This window comes from Argopecten irradians, chromosome 15 (assembly GCF_041381155.1).
Source record: "Argopecten irradians isolate NY chromosome 15, Ai_NY, whole genome shotgun sequence".
NCBI classification, from domain to species: domain Eukaryota; kingdom Metazoa; phylum Mollusca; class Bivalvia; order Pectinida; family Pectinidae; genus Argopecten; species Argopecten irradians.
The window spans coordinates 22,290,298-22,312,760 of record NC_091148.1 but is presented as its reverse complement, the minus strand read 5'-3'; the positions used below and the strand labels follow the sequence as shown (position 1 = coordinate 22,312,760).

General features: G+C 34.7%; 1 protein-coding gene and 1 pseudogene across 3 annotated transcripts; one reads left to right on the top strand and one right to left on the bottom strand.

Moving 5' to 3' along the window:
• Positions 1-329: 329 nt before the first annotated feature.
• Positions 330-22,074, top strand: LOC138309820 (von Willebrand factor A domain-containing protein 5A-like). 3 transcript variants are annotated; one of them, XM_069251046.1, is made up of 17 exons: positions 330-588; positions 1,243-1,445; positions 1,924-2,146; positions 4,029-4,192; positions 4,489-4,603; positions 5,191-5,295; positions 5,493-5,619; positions 6,574-6,688; positions 7,041-7,067; positions 7,464-7,543; positions 7,669-7,783; positions 8,454-8,627; positions 10,592-10,751; positions 11,661-11,848; positions 19,100-19,160; positions 20,231-20,406; positions 21,282-22,074. In XM_069251046.1, the coding sequence occupies exons 1-17, from the start codon at positions 510-512 to the stop codon at positions 21,465-21,467; spliced, it is 2,298 nt and encodes a 765-aa protein (XP_069107147.1). In that variant the 5' UTR covers positions 330-509; the 3' UTR covers positions 21,468-22,074. The 3 variants fall into 3 exon arrangements, with proteins under 3 accessions (XP_069107147.1, XP_069107149.1, XP_069107148.1); XM_069251047.1 differs by having other exon boundaries at positions 332-555; positions 21,282-22,066; XM_069251048.1 differs by lacking the exon at positions 21,282-22,074 and having other exon boundaries at positions 331-588; positions 20,241-20,400.
• LOC138309821 (uncharacterized) lies at positions 12,388-17,829 on the bottom strand (annotated as a pseudogene).
• Positions 22,075-22,463: the final 389 nt, after the last annotated feature.

The window sequence follows — 22,463 nt, the reverse complement described above, 5'->3', positions numbered from 1 at the left end:
TTATCTCTCAGTCGAAGAAACTATATTATATATACAGTTGGCAGCACTTTATAACAAGACGGGAGAGGTGGGGGTGAGGGGGTTAATGAGGGGGTGAGGGGGTTAATGAGGGGGTGAGCGGGGGGTGAGGGGTGTTATGGTCTGTATCTCTCAACTGGTTAATTTGGATACGTACAAGACATATCTGCTTTTTTCATACGTTATTGGATTGAACATGGTGAACAATTACGCTGCTGTCGATGTTTTCTTGCGTTTAATATTTGCATTGCGATTAAATTTAACGAAAAAAGTGGAAATATCACGATAACGACTGGATTAGTTAGTGTTCTGTGGAAATACCCTTATCAACACGGATGGTAAAATGCTAATTAGGTGGCTATATCGACCATGACATGTTGATGTGATACATCGTGACAGCTCACTGTCAACAACCAGTAATAACTACAGATACCGCACGAGTATTGGTCTTAACCAAAGTATATTGGTGGAGTGTTACAGTAGCGGAGACAATGTACGGTCTTAGGATACAACATGAAGAAGGAGCCAGCTCTCAAGGTAAGGCAATTGTTCTACCGGGATCTAAAACAGGTAGGATTGACATCAGGGCTAGCATTAAATGTTACAAGCCAAATAAGGTTAAAATCTACCGTATTTTAGAGAAATGTTAATTACTGGAATCTATAAATTGATAAAATTGTTAAAATATTATGTAAATTATATTTGTGTGAGGGTTTTTGTAGCAGAAGTTGTTATACATGTACATCAATGCGGAAGTAACGATAGACTACTGCTAGTGTGAACAGGTAGGGTTTGATTACGGCTAGAGAGTGTGACGGGTATGTTTGTATTGTTATACATGTATATATGGGACAAGGAAGTTATCCTAACCGTGTTCACATATGTACTCACAATATGTTACAGATTCAATTTAAATTTAAGACACTCCACCTCTTTATCAACACACAGAAAACAAATTTGCACTTGTTATCTGGTCACGTTTTTTTCTTATTTTGTACTCTAACAATTTTACACGTCGAATATTTCCAATTTCATTTCAATTGTTTTTTCATTCTTTATTTATATTTTTTTGTATGAAAACATGATATATATATAGGGAAACATAAATACAATAAAACCGCTATTTAGATGATTTAGATGTTTATAGGTTTCTTTAAAAGGAATTTGAGCTGACAAAGCTGCTTCATAAATTGATATCTATATAGTAGCCATTTATTTTTGTAGTACCCCTAAAGTCGGTAGGAGTTGATGTGACGATCAAGGGGTTCGTTGCCAACGTCCAATCGACCTTGACCTATGAGAACCAGAAGGAGGCTGCCGTGGAGACGGTGTTTGTGTTCCCGATCGACGACCAGTCGGCTGTGTATCAGTTCGAGGCTGATATCGACGGCCGTCACATCGTCGCGGAATGTCAGGACAAAGAACAGGTGCACATTGTGTCTAAGGATAATGTAGAAAGAAAAATCATTGTACAGAGACATGCGTTCGATTTTGTATGTATAGGATTTTTGGTTGAAGCAAAATTCGCATAAAATAATGACATACATAACAGAGTCGTAATTGGTTGTTTTGTCACTGTGTTATTTATTAACTGTTCAAACTAAACAGAAAACAAGAACATTACCATCGGACATTTGTAAAAAAAAATATGATTACGCTTTATCTATACATGTTTTCGCAGCTCCATTCATAATTCCTTTTGTGCCAAATTAGAAAACTAATGATGTCGAAACTATTTGTTTAAAAATCAAATAACTGCTATAACACATTTTCCCATCCACTTAGCACATCACACATTGTTTGCGTGAATGTTTTTGCATTGTTTATTAGGTATTCTAGATGATAAATCAACAATACATTTACCTATTGTCCTGGTAATGAGGTATTATGTTGATTTCTTTCCAGGCCAGAGAAACCTATAAGGATGCTCTTAAAACTGGTCACACGGCCATGTTGCTCTCCGAGTCTGATACATCCGGGGACGTGTTTGAGTGTAAACTCGGCAATCTACCGCCTCACGGAGCTGCCACGTTAACCTTTTCCTACGTCACAGAGCTGACCACCGACAGTGAAGGGATAGTGACCTTCACATTACCTACTGTCCTTAACCCGAGATACACTCCTCCGGGTAAGGTTCAAAGATTTAAACCATTAGATTTCAAATCATTATTAGAAATGTTTTAACAAATACCGTATTCGCCGTAATAAGCGCTCGTGGCTTATTAATGAACCAAAATGTAACTTGTGGACGAATAAGGTCAGCTATATTATACATATTTCTGTACTCATGGTACATTAATCTGAGGCGTATTATCATGTCGTGATTCATATGTAAAACACTCGCAAGCTCATGCAACATGGGAAACAATGCTAATGTTAGAGGCATCACATGTTCTAAACATTGTTAAATCAATGTTATGTGGCGTTTATACAACTTCAAACCTTCTTCAGAAAAATGGAGAAGCTCTTATAGGGGTAGGGGCGGTAATTACGCCAAATACAGAATTGTGTATAATGTTTCCCATTTCATAGGAGTAGGGGCGGTAAATACGGCGAATACGGTATATTGTAAATTGTTTCCCATTTTATAGGGGTAGGGGCGGTAATTACGGCGAATACGGTATATTGTATCCTATTTTATAGGGTAGGGGCGGTAATTATGGCGAATACGTTATATTGTCTCCGATTTTATAGGGGTAGGGGCGGTAATTACGGCGAATACGGTATATTGTATCCTATTTTATAGGGGTAGGGGCGGTAATTACGGCGAATACGTTATATTGTCTCCGATTTTATAGGGGTAGGGGCGGTAATTAAGGCGAACATGGCATATTGCATAGTGTTACCCATTTTATAGGGGTAGGGGCGGAAATTATGGCGAATACGGTAAATTGGATATTGTTTCCCATTTTATAGGGATTGGGGCGGGTTGAATACCATATATTTTATATTGTTTCCCATTTTATAGGGGTTGAAGTGATAATTACGACGAATACGGTATATTGTATATTGCTTTCCATTTTATAGGGGTATGAGCTGTTATTACAGCGAAAACGGTATATTGTACATTGTTTCCCATTTTATAGGGGTATAGGTGGCAATTACGGTGAATACGGTATTTTTTATATATTGTTTCCCATTTTATAGGGGTAGGGGCGGTAATTACAGCGAATACGGTATATTGTTTATTGTTTCCCATTTTATAGGTTAAGGGGCGGTAATTACGGTGAATACGGTATATTGTTTATTGTTCTCATTTAAAGGGGTAGGGGCGATAATTACGACAAATACGGTAAATTGTATATTGTTTCCCATTTTATAGGGTTAGGGGCGGTAATTACAGCGAATACGGTATATTGTTTATTGTTTCCCATTTTATAGGTTTACGGGCGGTAATTACGGTGAATACGGTATATTGTTTATTGTTCTCATTTAAAGGGGTAGGGGCGATAATTACGACAAATACGGTAAATTGTATATTGTTTCCCATTTTATAGGGTTAGGGGCGGTACTTATGACGAATACGGTATATTGTATATTGTTTCCCATTTTATAGGGGTAGGGGCGGTAGTTACTGCGAATACGGTTATTGTATATTGTTTCCCATTTTATAGGGGTAGGGGCGGTAATGAAGGCGAATACGGTATATTGTATATTGTTTCCCATTTCGTCTGATTATTTTCGCGGGTCTACATTTAGGTTTTGTTTTTTACTTAAGTCTGGAAAAATAAAATTTTGATAGATTAGAACCTTACGGGTACTAATTTACATCTTATGAACGTTTTAAATGTGCATGTCGTTATCACACAAATATAACATCTCAATTCGTGGTTCCTCTTTTATAACTGTTGAGTGAGGTAAAAGTAACGCAAAAGACACAAATAGTATATGCATATAAAACGTTTATAATCACGTGGATAACACAAACATTCATATATAGATTTATGTCGTCGATTTTCAGATAGAACATTTGTGATCTGTACAAGTGTTATCGATTTTGTATTTGAAAGGTTTCGAGATGTCCCCTCCCTCTTCTGACGCCATTCACTATACAGACATTCAGTACCAGATGCGATTTGTGACTAAGGTCGAAGGTCAACATTTGATAAAAGCAATTGTGCCAAAGATGGACATGCTGAAAGTGGAGTTGGCAGAGGACAAAAAGTCAGCAAATGTAAGGTGTAATTATCAACATGGTTTTAACATAGGTTTACTGCCAAGGTATTGTAAATTTCGTTAAATCTTCTGAAAAAGTTTGAGAACCCTGAACAATTCGCGTGACTATGTTGATACCGTAGTGCCGGTTTAACTATAATAATTTCATTGTTATGAAAAAATACGATCTGATCTGGCTTCAAGAGCATGCATAACTAAACCATATCAATGTCTCGTATATATCATCTCGGCGAAGTGATTTGGATATACATATATTCAGATTAGCAACAAATTACATACGGCGTAACGTTACAGGTAACCCTTGACGATGCCACAAAATTCAAATTCGACCATGACCTTTCCCTGACTCTGGAATATGAAGATGTTTTTCAACCGACGGTTATTTTAGAGAAAGGCCAAAACAGCAAAGGTAAATTTAATAGGCTTTTCTTGACATAAACTTTAAAGATTTTTTAAAGATATTAGTTTCATTTCATCCTGTATACATTCTGTACACGACGTTTTGGATTGTTTGTATGATATAAGGGTTATCTCCCGTTGTGTATGATATAAGGGTTGTCTCCCCTGTGTGTGATATGTGGAGTATATACCAGTAGTGAGAGTGTGCGTGTTTTGGACGACTACGTGGATTAAAACAATTATTATGTTTCCCTTAATCGTAACGAGGTTTCTAATTGGCTTAAAATGAATGTTATCAAAACACGTAATATTTGACGACAGCGTTTGTAACATCACCCTTGAATGGCTGATATAAATAGACCCTCAAAATTTAGGATTTTCACGGAAACAGAATGAGTTATCGTGATATTACATCACGGTTTATTTATAGTTCAGTCGGATCTGTTTTTATATCCCTGTAACGTTTTTTTTAAAGTTTATTCTTGATAATTTGTTGTGTCGTTTTTACCAAATACGTGTCTTTGAAATAGTCCTGAATCTCAACGACATATGCAAGAATGTTATATCGATCTTGGTTACTGTTTTCATTGTTTACAGAAGGGTTCCTGAAAAGTGACGTTGTGATGATGGACTTCCTGCCTGACTTAAGATCAGTACCAGAACTGACAGAAGCAGAATTTGTCTTCGTTATAGACTGCTCAGGTATAAACTCTATCGATTATATTTTGTATTTGGAAATTTGTAGCAACACTTGAATGAATGTGAATACAGTGTAAATAGTCTGTCCTATAGTACATCTTACATGTGAGATATACATTGTAAGTTTAGAGTACAGAAATCCCTAGAATACCTCAGTAATGAAAACGTTGTCGATGATCGGTCCAAATTTTCCTTGCTAGGGAGCATGGGAGGAGATCGAATCGCGAAGGCAAAAGAAACCGTTCTACTCCTACTCAAAAGCCTGCCTGTAGGATGCTTCTTTAATGTGGTAGCTTTTGGGAGTTCATTTAAGTGGTGGTTCACAAGGTAAGTGACGTTCATAGAGCCTTTAACGTTATTGTAATTGATACAGGATATATCCTGTAATGAATTGTTCATATGGGTTATGTCAAGGTAAGTGCCAGTAAGTTTTGTACCAGAGGAAATGATATTTGAAAAACAAATTAAAAGTAATGAACGGAAGTGATTTGTTGTTGATTTTTATATATTTTATATTTCATTTTTCCATATTAGGAAAAATAAATTTATATTATTGATATATTAAGCTAAATTATGAATATATAGATATATACCTTTATGAATTTTGAATGCAATGTGTTAAAGGGTATGTAATATGATATCGGAGTATGTTGAAAGTGATAAGGAAACATTGAAAGAGTGACATCCTGCGTGATGTTATTTGTTGTAACGGAACTGGCCCCAAGACTCCCAACTCCGACAAATCTCCATTAATTACTTGGGAAATGAAATTTGTTCTTGTTTTGGAAAAGGCTTCGTGATTTTCGTAGCATTTAAGAATGTTGCCATTGATATAAAAATGGGAAATTGTATATTTCTTGAATGAATAGTAATTCTTTCCTTAGGAATTGCTATAAATTTCAAAATTCCTTATAACAGAAAGGTATATTAAACTGACAATGTGTAACGTTCGCCTACATAACTGTCAAGCAACATTTGTTGTTTTGTTGTTTTTGTGGTGAGATCACTAAACTTGCCATGCCTAACGACTTTTTCAAAACGCTTTGAAATTATTTTTAGTTTTTGCTGCAACACTCGTATATGTTTGCGAAACCTATTAAACCGCGAATTATACGAAATTTAATCGCAGGTCCGAATGATTTTTTTTTTTTTACAGATATCGATTTTTATTTGGAAATAGCTTTTGTAATGAGATGATAGAATGGCCGAACATTCTGATCTATCAAATCAGTTTTCTACAATTGTTTTATTATAATAATAAAATTTTACATTTAATTATAGTTCTATGAAATATGACGAAACCAGTTTAGAGGAAGCACTTGTACTACAGAAAGGTTTGGACGCTAACCTTGGCGGTACAGAAATACTGCAACCTTTGGAATCTCTTTATGCCCAGGTAAGTAGTACAACAATATGATGATAAGTGGATATATTTGTGGTTTGTTGATTTGGATACACGGCCTCTGAACAGCTAGTGTCAATTAATCGTGGAACGTTTCTTGGTAATGATGGAGCAACTTGCGGTCACATTATACTGACAACGGGCAAAAACATAATGGACCACTACTGATGTAATAAATTAATGTTAACTAATTTGTAAGTAGCGTATAATTTTGCGCAAAAACTCATTCGAAATGAGTTACATTAATAACATTCCTGGCATACATAATACATACTTTCTGGAGTTACCCTTAGCATGGTCTCATCAAAGTTAAAGCGTGTACTGATTTAAAATGTTCCTTTTTCAGCCGCTTCATACAGCCAAATTCCGACAGGTAAGTGGCCTTATCAATTTATTTTTTCAAATCCTGCTCCAGTTGCTAATGTGTTTGTCCAAATTAATCTTCATTAAACAAAACGCCTATATTTGACAATAAACGCATCAAAAGAACCAAAAGAATAGGAATTTCGCAATTTTGATGTTCCAAAAATGCTTTATGTTAAGTGATGAGTTAATCATATTCATTCTTAAGAACGGTTTGTAGAATCTTTTTAATTTCTTACAATTTTATTTTCATGTTCAAATGAATATTGCAAAAATAGTTAAACGTGTCAATAACTGGCCATATGGTATTTCTATCAAGATAATCAAGAAATTCAGTCTGAAATCAGTACATCCAAGGCGGTTTGATCTTCAAAGACTTTTAGTATATAATACTTGATACTTGAAGGTGTTCCTGTTGACGGATGGAGACGTATCCAACACCAACCAAGTCATCACACTGGCGAGGAGAAATGCCGCAAATACAAGGTCAGTGAAAGTAAAGTTGTCTGTTATGATTCTCCATCCTATAACTGAACTATGTTTGCAATGCTGGAACCATCATTTGATTTATGCTACTTTTCTCTTCATCCTATGTTTTGTTTTAATTTCAGAATCTTTACCTTTGGTATTGGAGAAGGAGCATCCACATCACTCGTGAGGAATGTTGCTAAGGTTACCAATGGGTTGGCCACTTTTGTCACAGACAAGGAGAAACTGCAGAACAAGGTGAATATGTAGAAAACGAGTTCAACTTAACAAAACATAACATACAATCAGATATCATGTAAAATAATTACCACTATAAGCATGGAGGTACGATGATATATCAAGCTGACAATATATGTCGCTCGAATAGGACTTTTATGAAATACATATCATTATTCAGCGTGAAACTAAGTATAAATATAAAATAGGATGTTGATTCAATGTTACGCCTTTCTTGCTATTATCTCTTACCGAGTACTTTATAGCGTTGTAAATTTTCCTTCGCGGTCCATTCCAAATATCGATACCCTACTTAAATTTATAATTCGATAGAACCTCTAAAAAGACACTTTAATCCTTAAATACAGTTGTCCCTTTTCTGTGGTTTTATCGAAGGATAAAGTTTTGTTTCATTGACACTTTCATCCTTAAATAAACTTAGGATGTTGATTTAGTGTTCCATTTTACTTGCTATTATATCTTACTGAGTACTTAATAGCATTCAATCGTTGTTACCCCTGTTGCTATTACAAAGCTTGAATAACATTCTCGGAACAGATGTAAATACTCGGTAGTCTGTCCAGTCCAGAGGAATGTTCTTGCTCTTCATCACAAATAAATCTGATGCTTCAGCTCATACACACACGCGTCGATGACAAACTTGTCAATCAATGTTTAATTATATTAACAGGTTATGACTGTTCTGAATCATGCCATGCAGCAGCCGGTAACCAACCTAAATCTAGAATGGAATCTTCCACCAAGCTGCACAGCTATCAATATTCCCCAACAGGCTCCAGTTGTATTCAAAGGACAGAAAGTTATCACTTATGCCCTGATCAATGGAGTAGAACACCTAACTGAGGTAATTTCCACATTTATTTGTCTGTCAGAAGTACGACCGGTTCAAGAGCGATATAAAAATCTAGGTTATGGCAGAATATTTCGGACTACTATACACTGAGACTGATGTGTGTATTGGGTTTGTTGTTTGGACTTTTGAGAAACTCTTTATATTCGACACCTTGACTGAGAAACTGGTATGCAAGTGAGTTTGACCACTGGTTATAGGTTTCTAGGTAGAAAGTTCTTTTCGGTGTAGCGGTAGAATAGTACAGCAAAGTAGCATTATATTTGTATAAACATTTTGAGAAGTATATTTACACTAACTATCAGCAAGGGAGGTTGACCACTGGTTATTCTGTATTTGCATATTACAGAGTCATCTGCCCTTGCGGGTAGGTATTGATTGTGACGTCATGTGTTTACTAGCGTAACATCACACTTTTCTGAGAAAACGACGTGAATTGCGCTAACACAATAGTGACGTCACAATGGACACCTACCCGCAAGAGAGCGAACTATGTCACATGCAAAGACGGAATTGGTTACTGGGTAGAATGTTCTGTCGCTGTAGTGGCAGCATGCTACAGCGAAGTAGCTATTTACACTAACAATCTGTTCTCTTTTAATGTAATATAAATTTGACTATTTCTCACCTAACACTATATTTGTGTCCTTTTGTGATATTTACATATGCCCCTATATAGTCAATGAGAGTTTGCGTTGCGTTCAAATTAGCGTAATTGCAATGACGTATGAATGCAAACACAGTGCAGGATCGAACTACTTGTACACGCTTGGATAAGATATTGCGTCCTATGATAATCTAAATTAACTTTATTTGGTGAATTTTACCTTTTTAAATATGACAGATTTGTTTTGAATTCATAACAAAAATATATTGGTCTCAAGACTGATCCTTAGGCGGCACAGACAATATTATGCTGGTCAGTACTCAGCTGACAGTAGGAGATTTTACATTGAAATGTAAACAAAGTTTCCACGTCATAGGTTGACGGATTTCAAAATAGCAATAAAGAGGCGTTATAAGATCCAATTAAATATGTATATGACATCAAAACAGAATATGTGTTCCAAGCATTTTAACGGTAATAAAGAACTAAATGAATCGCTTGTCGTGGCCACAACCGGGGGCTTTCCTCAGGGGAATTCCATAGTTACATCGGTATACGTATACGGTAATTCCTCTCATTAATTTATACAGAAAACCTGAGAACTATTCTGGGAGCTTCTAAGCAAACAATAGGTTCACGTACATGTTCCCATAAAAAATATACATCATCCGAAACAGTATCATCGGCTTACTCAAAATAAGCTTACATACACCATACAAACACTTATCTATATCCTCCGTACAAGTAATTGTTATGACTTTAGTAGACCGATATATCCGTGACATACATTCTGCAGTTCAACGGACAGTAGGCTATATCACAGTAGCCTACATTTTCTCGGTTGAAAAAAAATCAAAAATGGCGCTCCACTTCGGACCGCATCACTACACTGATAACGATACATATAGTCGTCCCGCCTTAGTCATCTTCATTTTTTCTCGAAATGGATATTATTGGTATATTATCAAATTCTAAAGTTGAAAAAAAAAACTTATTTTGAAAAGATTTGAACGGCTTCATTGTTATATTTCAAATCAAGCTACAACTTTCAACAATCGGAACTCTATCTTCGGTCATCCCGACTACCGTAGTTACCCAACTTAGCAACCAACACCGTTTAAAATTTGATGACAAACATGTAAAAGTAGACTTATTTATGTAAATATATAGATTGAACGCGCTACATTTAATGTGTCTGTATCCAATTGCATTCATACCACTTTTAACGCAATCAAAACACCGTTCAATCTCTATATAAATACATACCTGTGATTTATCAATTTTAGAAACCATAAATTGTCTGAATTATTTTGATTTTTAATTATCTTTTATTTAACTATTGTTTGTTAAGGACACTCAATGTTCAGTAGTTCTGAAAGGTGACATTGGTAAGGAAAATTCAATATACTACACCCTGAATTTTGACCTCTTGTCTGTGGTCGAATCTGCTGACTCATTTCCTGTCCATCGTCTTGCAGCAAAGACCCAGATAAAGGACTTCGAGACAGCAGGTAACTATATGGTACACGATACATGTTTATGTAATATAATATATTGACGTCACTGAAGTTATATGTGCAATATTTGTCATACTAGCAAGTTGAGAAAAACGTTTAAATGTTATTCACCTCCAAATGTTGCCAACATTTTGAGAATCGTAACACATAAAACAAAATTTAACACTCTTAAATAAAAGCTGAAAATAAACTTTGACAATATTACCACAATACCTTATATTTAAACCTACCAAGCTGTAAAATGAGTCAAACAAAGAATCCAAACAACAGATCAATGTTTGTGGCACATACAACATGGATAGTCCACACCATGAGGCTGTTTCGTGTGTATATGACACAGATAGGACAATTTGATTAAAATACAGATCCTTATACCCACTCTGTTCAACAAACGTAGTGATAATAAAGATCGGTATTTTAATCAGATTGCAGATATGATACCAAAGCGATGCGACTGAAATAATGGAAACCCAAATGTTTTAAAATATATGTATCACACACCGGACCTGTTCAGCTCTCATACGGCAGTGTCATAAGTATCGTGGGGGTCAGTTTGATATAGAGACGAAATTTATGTTGTGCTTATATTTTCGTGAACAGGAGTTAATAGGACTGGATAAATAATTCTAATTAATTATAGAACTCGTTTAATACATTTCATATTACATAGACAATCATGTAAGATCCTCAATATAAATCCTAAAAGGGCCAAGACCTGAAAACGTTTTTATTTTAACTGTTTAGAACAATGTAATTTCCGCACACAAATCATAAATATACAAATGTAGTATTAAAATCCAGTTTTTTTTATTTAGATTGTCATATAACTTGATTAAAATATCCTTCATATAACCATAAAGACATTATTTTTTATTTCTTATAACTCTAATTAAATATTTACAGGTGATGATAGTGAGAAAGGGGAGATAACACTTCTCAGTATGTCTGCAAACGTTGTGTCTCGGTACACGGCATTTGTTGGTGTGGACAAAGACAAGAAGGAACTTGTGGACGGAGGTAGACTAGTACAAAGACGTGATTTAGACAGTTACTGGGATATACCGGGTGGAACGATGTTGTCTTATGGTGCGGTACGTATTTTATTGGAATGTTCTATTGTTCTGCCAAAAGGATAACAGAAAAGTCCGTGTCACCATGTTTATTCATTGTGTCTGGTTCAGATGTCTCAATGACTGTAAATAAGTATCTATAATAATTGTGAATAATGATAATGAATAAATGCCAGAGATTGCCGAAGTAATGGTAACGGTGAGACATAGTGTGTGTGACATATTTACAGATATGCAGAGCCAAGCGAACGCGTTCTTCCATATTCTTCGATATAATTGTGTTATGGTTAAAAACTACGAGGAGCCCAGATTAGTCGATAAAGTTATCCACGGTGAAACAATCGATAACTATATCTAATAAGGCCACATATGTGACGGCGACGGCGAAAATGGGGTCAGATGAGGAAAATTGACAAATTGAGTTTTATACATTTTTTGCAAGCTTACATTATAAATCATGTAAATCCAAAAAAATAGGTCTCTATGTGGTACGGTTATGGAGAAAAATTTGTTTGTTTACCTGTATCACTTCACTGAACACAGAAAACACAAAAGTCAAATAACGTCATAAAAGTATAATATTTGCAACACATAACAAAAGGGATATATTGACATGTCAATACTTTTGAATAACAACATATATTTCAAAACCAAACAAATATTTTATGTTATCCCTTCTTAATTACGAAAAATAAATTGTCCATATCATTTTAAAACGTCGTTACACGTACAAATGAATATACATCAAAGGGAGATAATCTAATGTCAAAATTTTTGAAAGAATTCAAAATCTAAATATTAACTCCAAAGCCATAAATATTGAAATGGTCACACTTCTTAAATGTTTGATAGATCATGAAGCTAGTAAAATAATAACATTCAGTAAAATATTGGAATAATTACTGAGAATTGGTAGAAATAGGCTGGAAAAATCAGGTAAAAATGGAAAAGGAAGAGGGAGGGGGCCGTTTAAAATCACACCGATTTATATATATACATGTAAAATTTATATGCACACAGCCTTACTTCACTTCCCTACATCGGTACTAATTTTGTGTCTAATATATTAGTAATATTGATCCTCAATTACTTTTAATTTCCAACTTTAAAATCAGTCTAAGTTTAATAGTACTAGTATATCCACTAGGAATAGATAAAAATTGGGAGACAGCCAATAAAAAACAAACAGTGAAGGCTACTTAGTGTTAATAATCGGTTGTAAAATCACATTCAATGATCGGTTTAGGACAACCTACTAATTATCAATTTTGAATTTGGATTACATTTATAGAAAACTTTTTTTATATTTATGTATTCAACCTTTTATTTTCTCTGAAGAATTTTAGAAAGATATCTTGTGGCAACGGTTCAACGAAGTGTTTTTTTTTAATTCAAATTATTGTTTATCTAACATGTCTAAGACATTTTGAGAAAATTTGTTTTACACCAATATACAAATGATAAAGGTTCAGAACAATATAAAATAAGCACAAGTTATCTCCCATTTTAATAATTGATTATTGAATTTCATAATCGATAGTCTTTAGGAAAATCATAATCGATCGATCATCAATTAAAAACAATAATCAGTCCAACACTAGGTGGTAGAATCAAAGGTCATGTGTATATATACATATACATTTAAAGACAAAGTTCTGTTGTCAAAAGGAATATCCGCTCACAAATTCCTACATAAAATAAACTTATTTCCATCACTACAGATCTTTTGAAGACAAGACACGCCTTACAAATGTGAACAATGTAATATAGCAGTCATTTTCATCGTAAAAGTAAACCTTTCCGTTTGCATGGAACATTTGGTACTTGGTTGCTTTCTGTCAGATCCATTTCTGACTTTGGTACAGTGGGTTTTGGACAGGTAATGTTTTTTGAACTTTCACTTTTACAAAATTCCCTAATATTGTCATATAAGTACCATTGTCTAGAAGGATCTAGTCCTTTTGACACAATTTCCTCTGGTTCATCTTCTGCAGATGGAAGGACTTCCTTTCTCTTAAGTAGATTGACTGACACTGGAAGTGAGTCACCGACTTCCTTACACAACACTTCACCTGGCTTTGTAGATTCCACAAGAAAATGGTGGTATTTTGTCAGGTTTTTCAATGGCTTGAAGTATTGTTTCAGGTAACACTTCCAGTCCCTAAAGATGACTGGTTTTTCCTCATCTTGAACCAACTGTGGAATATTGTGTCCACTCCGTGATGAAGTTGTAACTGTGCGAGCAACCTCCTCTAAACTTTCAGCATTACTAGATCTCCAGCGCAATTTCCACACACCAAAATGCCAGTCAGGATCAAACTTTGTATGGCCAGCAATCATCATCGAGTACTGGATACCAACATGAAGACCTGTGTAATACAATAAAACAAAAAATGAGTTCATTGTTCTACAAAAAACTTTAAAAATTACCATTAGAAGGATATTATAGGTACTACTGTTGTACAATATCAATATAAAAAAAAAATACTTATAATTAATTGTTGCAAATCTATAATAAGTTCCAAATTTGAATATTTTAATTTGATCTTTTGAGAAACAAAATATTTAAATTGTAGACTGATTGATGACTGAAATAGTAAATCTGAAAGTCAGTGACTAATTTATACATATATTAAACCTCCCCACCCAATCTCAAGGTATTCATGTAGTTCTAATGCTACAAATTAATCAGGTCATGATGTGGTATTGACTTTTAAATCTCAAATGTCTGAAATATGAAATTCCATCATTTTATTGCACAATTTGGTTTATTAAAACAGGAAAATGTCATAATTCTATATATGGAGAAATGAAAATTTTAAGATCAGCATATATACATACAAAATTGTGGTTGAAGTTCAAGCCTAACAAACCTATGAAGGGGACTTACCAACTATCACCCTCCAAAGGGCATACCACAACACAATGTTGTTTTTATTCTGTCCACTGCAGTTGTCAAAATGGATGTTGGCGATCTCTTCTCCATGTCCATGATGATGAAAATAGTGATGGACCATGCTGATAACTGAGTTAGCTCCCTTTCCTACTCCTGAACTTTCAGCCTCATCCACCAAATAGAAAACTTGCTGTCCTGTTGAATAATTACAATGTATTGATCAAGTAAAGGAATACTGTAGTTAATTCCTACCAGTTTCATTGGCAATATCAACAAATGTGTACCACTGGAATCATCACTGTCACTCAATTTTTAATTGAAATCTCATATCATTAAAGGAAATTTTCAATAAAAAAGGTGTTTAAGGTAAATGATATACATGTAATTTAAATTACCAATAATTGATTATGTTTGATTTGATTTAATTTGCAAATCATAAAACTGATGTATTTTAAAGATCAATTAATTAATTGGTTTTATGATTATCTTAAGCTTATTAAAGTAAAACTCGGGGGTTAATTACCTGAACCTTCCGAGCAGATTCCAAAGACACTGCATTTCCTTGGTGTCTTAAAGAAGATTGGACCAACTTGTTGAGCATGATGGGGAAAATGACCTTGTTGTGCGAAATCCCAGGAATAGTGGAAAGCACCATCAACTGTACAGGGTGAATTGCCTACAAAGAAATAAAGACAACCGTATACATTTCTACATAACATGAGCATTACTACATCAAGTATATTTGGGTTTTTTTTATATATAATTAATTTGATAAATACATTTGTTCTTAAAAATCAAATACATTGTACATGTAGTTAAGTTTAATTGAAATCAAATAAGATTTCATTATGAACATTCAGATTTTTTCCCAATTCATGAATAAAAATTTAAAGGTTTTTTATGTAAGAAAAATTGAAAGGCATTTCATGTAATATTATATACCCCAGTATGTATACACGAGTGGTCTTTATCTTAACATTCTAGTCTACTGAAAGCTAGGCTGAAAAGCTGTAATAACAGACTTGGAACCTGTTTAAAATAATAATCTATATAAACTTTGAATAATTCTGATATGCTTTATTTAAAGATGTCTATCTGAAGAATCTATTGCTCAGCAAAAAATGTAAATATTAATTTGTATTTCATTATTATTAATTACCTGTTGTCTTCTCTGCTTCTGACAATAACTTGAACTTTTCTTTACTCTCTGTGCACTGCTTTCTGTATACATCTCTCTGTTGTTTTGCCTGACTTATATCACTTATGAGTACAGTATTCCTCCAAGACTTGTTTCTTTTCATCATCATTTATTGAACCAGTAGCAGATAATTTCAATGAAAAAATTTGGCAAGAGTTACACAAGTCTGTACATGGTTTCATGACTGTGATATATGGGCATAGATCATGCCATACTCTTTGGAAGGTGCGTAGACTCACTCGTCTATAATTCATTTTGCCGGCCAGTGAATCAAACTTTTCAAAAATGTCCATGGCAGTTGTATCCGAGGGAAGAAGAAGCACTTTTTCAGACCTGTAAATTGGTAATCTTCCCGGAATAGGCAATGCATTGTCTCTAGCAAATTTTTACAAGAATGTCTTGATATTCTGTCTGTCTTGTACAGAGAGAGCATTATGCGGAGCTTTTCCAGAATTTCCATGTTTTCGTGGCATCAAACCAACAGTATCTAGTGACTTACTAATTGCCTGTAATTTGTTCTTGCTGATGCCATGAATAAAACAAAATGTAGTTCTACAAACACGGATTCCATTGAAATAAAACTCCTGATATGGTCGCTCTCGTTCCTTTATCTTGTATTTCTTAGATTGGGTATGACTGCCAGATTTACGATGAGCAAATAGCTCAGCCTTAACAGTAATATCTAGTTCATCATGTGTTAATTGGTGACAATGTTCTCTAAATTCAAATGCCGATTCTAAGTATATTTTTACACTACATGCTTCTCCACCATACACTTTACAGCCACATGTGTCATTACGAAATTTTGCCTGTGCTATATATTCAATAGTGTCACATTCAGTGGGATCTGTTGAAACAAATACAACATCATTATCATCTGATGACTTATCGGACTCGTAATTACACTCGTCTTCACTGGAATCTGACGAAAGTTCTCTGAAAGCATCGGCGCTACCCTCGGATGATGTGTACAGTCTTGAATAATAAAGTTGATCAACAGTCTCTATTTCATCTATAAATGGTTTATCCTGATTCAAAATAATTTCTGCTGGAATGCTACAACAACTATTGTTCGTTGCAGTAGATAGTTGACTCATTTTAATGATTTCGTGCCATGGTACATTAATTCAAACTGTCGAATACGTATAAGCTTACGTACGATACGCGTTTCACAACATCGCGAAGTATAAAGTGATACTACTTTAACTACTCAGTTTGAACGTTCCTTCATTAATATAACATCGTATCTCACCTACCGGGCTTGGTTTTCATTGATCAAGTAATCATCATTGCAGATTACACACTATGACAATTCAGAGAGATGTAAACGTACGTGTTGTTGTCATTACGCCACTAAGAAACTAACTAGAGTGATCTCCCGTAAACACCGGGTGCGTTCGGGTCCGTGCTTCTATAAATATGCGTAAGCTTGTGTCATCTTTGGGATTCCAGTATATTAACAATGCACATTTATTATTTTGAAACAAAACAATTAACTCATAAGCCAATATAATAAGTAACACATTTAATTTAGTGTCGTATTTTATTTAACACATCATGTCTTCACAGCAGTTATCAAGTTTGTCGGCAAGAAGCAAAGATAATTGGATCTGCCGATCGAAGAATAAAAGAATTTACGAGATCAAACAGTTGTTTATTACAGTTGATAAACAAAGTAATAAATTGACTTTAATTATATTGTACATTTCATGGTGTCCAAGCTTATGTGTTGCTAGACTAGTCAATATATTGTGTGAAAAAAATAATAAAAAGTCTTCGATCACGTCACAGAAAAATACAGCAAAATGTCTCGTGATTTTAGACGGCTTTTTCTCAGAATGAGGCTTGCCGCATCTGTACCCATTTTCGCAGTCGCCGTCACATATGTCTCTCTGTAAACAAGGGGTGATAATCTACTTGACTGTTGTTGAATAACACGTACAGAACTGAGGAATATACCTGGTTACAGTAATAATTGGTTCCTGCCACAAAGTCTCAAAGAAGTTGTCATTTTGCCAGCCTTTAATAATTTTACGAAACGGGTTTTACATCGAAGAAAGATGTGTTTTTTTGCGAGCTTAAGCTAGCGAAAACAAATCGTTTCATTAAATCTCATATCATATGTACACTTTAATTTTATAACGAATACTAATCTGTGTTGGATAATAATGAATGATCAATGATGGTAATGATAACAAAAATGATGGTGCAAATGCTTGAAAATGACAAAACTGGATATTAAAGGGACAATTCGGTCTAAGAGTACATAAATGCTTGCGCATATTTCGGAAACAAACCAGTTCTAATGGTAATTAGATTAGTTGGTTTAACTGTGATCTGTCAGAAAAGCCCACAGTAGACAAATGTATGCGAAATGTTCAATCGCCATTACACATAGCCTTGTATGCCGAACCCTGACCCTTGCCTGTACAGTAAAGAAGTGTTTGCCTAGAACTACTCAAAACGCTCTTACAGTTGTGTTAACATTATTAGATGCACGTTCTTGTCTAAAAATAATTTTATCAACCCCTCAGTGGTTATGTATTGCATTTGTTTAACTTGCGTGACTTTGACTCGGGTAAGGGTACAGCGTACATGTTGTACCTGCTTACATTATGTAATCGTATTGATCAACGATTTGGAATTTCAATGGTATTAATCAAAATACTTAACAATGTTGTGGACTTTGTCACTATTTCTTGTCATATGTTTCATAAGTAATGTAGAACAATACATTTATGTCATATTTTGCTTCATGGTTATATAAAGAATTAGTCTCACTGAATTGTCCCTTTAACCTTACTAAAACACCGATCCTTATTCTCACTGCGTTCACTTAAGGATCTGACACCATCCAACAAGGGGGCACGTACTGATGATTTTAGAATTGGCTAATAGTAGTCATACATCCAGGATCCTTGAATTTTAAGGGGCAAAATAGATTGCAAGAGCTGTCAGAATTATTTCATGTGTGAAGTCAGCTCACTCAAATAGCATAACATAGCTAAATAAAATAGAGTGTGAAAAAGTATATGTATCTTAATCCGTTGTATTCATCGATATCTTTAAAAGTTCTCGGAAGATTGGCTCCGGATGTACGTAATTTTACTTTCGCGAATATAAAAGCAATTCTGCAGTATTTTATATGTTAAACATGTTAAATTAATTATATTTGCAGAGACAAGGACTTTGTGACGTTGTATATGGTTCTAGTAGTCCATTCCTACGGCATTCATCACGTACGTCCTGTATGATAATATAACAATAAATAATTTAGTGTCCCAAAGAGAGATATTTTACGGAAGCGGAGAAAAATGTATTATTACGGTTGTTCTTGCACATTATTCCTGTATTTTCCGGCAAAATCGTTCAAAGTTTTAAGAAAGCATGAAACTTTGCATATGGCTTCTTTGGGACATATGGTTTCAGAAAAAAATGGACCCCAATAAATGATTGCCCCTAGCGGCCGCCATATTGGTTTTCAAAATGGCCGTCCAAAACCACCTTCTGTTACCCATAACTCACGTTCTATACCAGCTAAATCCAAACTTTAAACGTCTACACCCATATTATTGATACTTAGGAACATTCTGGTAGTGTTAAACTTCATGTAGAAGGACCGCCATTTTGTATTTCAAGATGGCTGCCAACTTTGCGAGCTATATCTTTATATATAATGTATTTAAATGAATTGGCAAATATAGTGAGAGTACTTATATTTGTGTAGTGTTTGATACATAAATAATTTGATTCTTATTTTAATTTCAACATGACTGCCATTTTAAAATCCAAGATGGCCGTTTAAATTAAAGTTGTTTCCTAATTTCAATCTGTAAATTATCGAGCAAAAAATCAAATTAACATTTTTAAACGTCTACATCCGTATTATTGGTACTTAGTATTATTGATATTTTGGATCATTCTGGTAGTGTTTAACTTCAAGTAGAAGGACCGCAATTTTGCATTCCAAGATGGCCGCCAAATTGACTAAATATGCCTATATCTATATATGATAATAACATAATGATTGGCTAAGCTGACTTTAAGCAAATAAAACACCTGCAAATACAGTGAATATTTATATTATTTTTATTATCACAAATAATGTGTTCCTTTTTTACATGAGAAATGATCAATTTTATAATGACTAATGTTATAATGAGTCATAAATCCGAACGGTCTTACAATTGTTACTTGTTAGCTCATTATTTGTAAATCTTATTTAAAGATTGACATTCTATATACTCTTTTCCTGAAAATTCAGCTTTCAAAACTTTATACCGAAATATTTTATCGAATTACATGATAGTATATTCCAGATATCATATCCACACATTGAACTCCATTGAACATGACGGAACATCAGATGTTATGACGCTGATAGATCTACAGAAATTTGACGGGAGTTGGGTACTGGATCAAGATCTTGCTGGAGCACTTCATCAAAGTGAAGATTTCCTAAAATCAATACTTCCAGATAATCTTGTAAGTACGACTTAATAGTTTTGTATCCTGGCCGAGAAAAATCTTCATTAGTGGTAGTTTCTACTCCTGCTTAGCGCTCAGCATACAAAGAGTAGGACGACTTGTTCGCACGTTATCAGTATAACGTGACCGGGTTAAGTGTGTTGCTTGGTGTCTTCGGCGGCATGCTTTGAACAGTGATGTAGTACTATAAAAAGGACACGAGTCCCACTATACAACAAGACACAACACCACAATCTCCCAAAATGCACACCTCGCTCTACATAAATGCTATACACTGCATACATGGGACACGGTCCTTAAACAACACTGGCTGTTAATAGGACGTTAATCAATCAAAAAAAAACAAACACTAAAATGTGATCATGTTAATAAATAAAAAAAACCCATGATGCAATCATCGAGAAGAAATGGTTGTCAAAATTGTATGCATGTCCTGTTAAATATATATCACTCTATCAAAACGCTGAATACGTTTATGCTTCACAGGGCATGCATTTTAACCTTTAGCTCGGACTCGCGCAATCAAATCAACTCATTTGATCAGGGTATCGTCTACTTTGTGAAACTGTCTGGTTACTTGACAGTAGGTCGTTACCGTTTGATATTATGATTGATATATAATTACTCCATTCTTACAGGATACATCAGTCTGGGCGACAGATTTAGGTGTGGCCTGTCTCTATATATAATTACTCCTATTCCTTACAGTCTATATATAATTACATTCTTACAGGATACATCAGTCATCAGTCTGGTCGACAGCTTTAGGTGTGACCTGTCTATATATAATTACTCCATTCTTACAGGATACATCAGTCTGGGCGACAGCTTTATATGTGGCCTGTCTATATATAATTACTTTATTCTTACAGGATACATCAGTCTGGGCGACAGCTTTAGGTGTGGCTTGTCTACAGAAGAAGTTTGCTTCTGAAAAGACTCTTTGGGAACTTATAGAGAAGAAGGCCCTGGCATGGCTGTCCTCCCAGAATCTGGCGGGAAAAACCGTTAGTGAACTTGTCATTCTCGCCCGCGATGTCCTGTCATCGCCTCCATGAATATTGCCGGGAGTAGGTGAGGGAGAACAAAATGTTTCGTATCGGAAATATTTCAGTATGTTTGAGTGAAAACGTTGACAGAGTTGAACTCGTTAACTGAAATCTATATCTATAAGTCGAATGCCATATTTCGAAGTATTTTATTGCTTTTGAAAATGATTCATGCTATCTAAGCAATTTGAATAACTCAGTGAGGAGCTAATTACTTATTATTTACAATAAAACAAATTCATATGTAACTTACTGACATCTTAGTCAATGGTCAATGAATGTGCCGCTTTTAAAATTTCCTGCGAAAACGATCTTCTTATATGACGTCATAATATGCCACGTACAATTCTTTAAATCTATCCAAATATAGTCTCAAATTTCTAAACAATAGAAATAAGTGCAACATATCCAAGCAAACGTAACTCTTAACACTCGGATACTTGAAATCAGGGGGTCGAACGTGTCTTGGTATGCGAAGGTGTAATTTGGTATGCGAAGCAAATATGGCGTCGAAAGCTCCGCTTCGAGTGTCAACAGTGACTCGGAAATCACTCATATCTGTTCTATGCTTCATGCAACACTCTTATAGATGTTGCGTTTCGGTGACAAAAGGATTGCAGTTTCTAAAAAAAACCCATATAATTACTGTCGTTACTTAAATAAAAATCTATTGAAGAAAAACCACGCGATTTTCACGCTAAAAACAGCACCTGGGCATGGTAAAGGCCTTCGTTTGGCTGAATGTGAAATTGTAGTTCGTTAGAACAGACGTATGATAGACAGAATCCTGTAAAATAGCATATCAAACATTGTTTACCCTGTTTCCACTGTGAAAAATGGCTGAATTTACAGTACCGATCACTTTATTTCGGTGTACGTAATCATTGGTATGCGTAGACGTGGACACCACCAGTTTTGGTATGTTGAATTTTAGTGTTTGACCACTAAACTAGTATTTTCTATTATTTTACTAACATGTTATTTACCAGGAACTAATGCTATTAT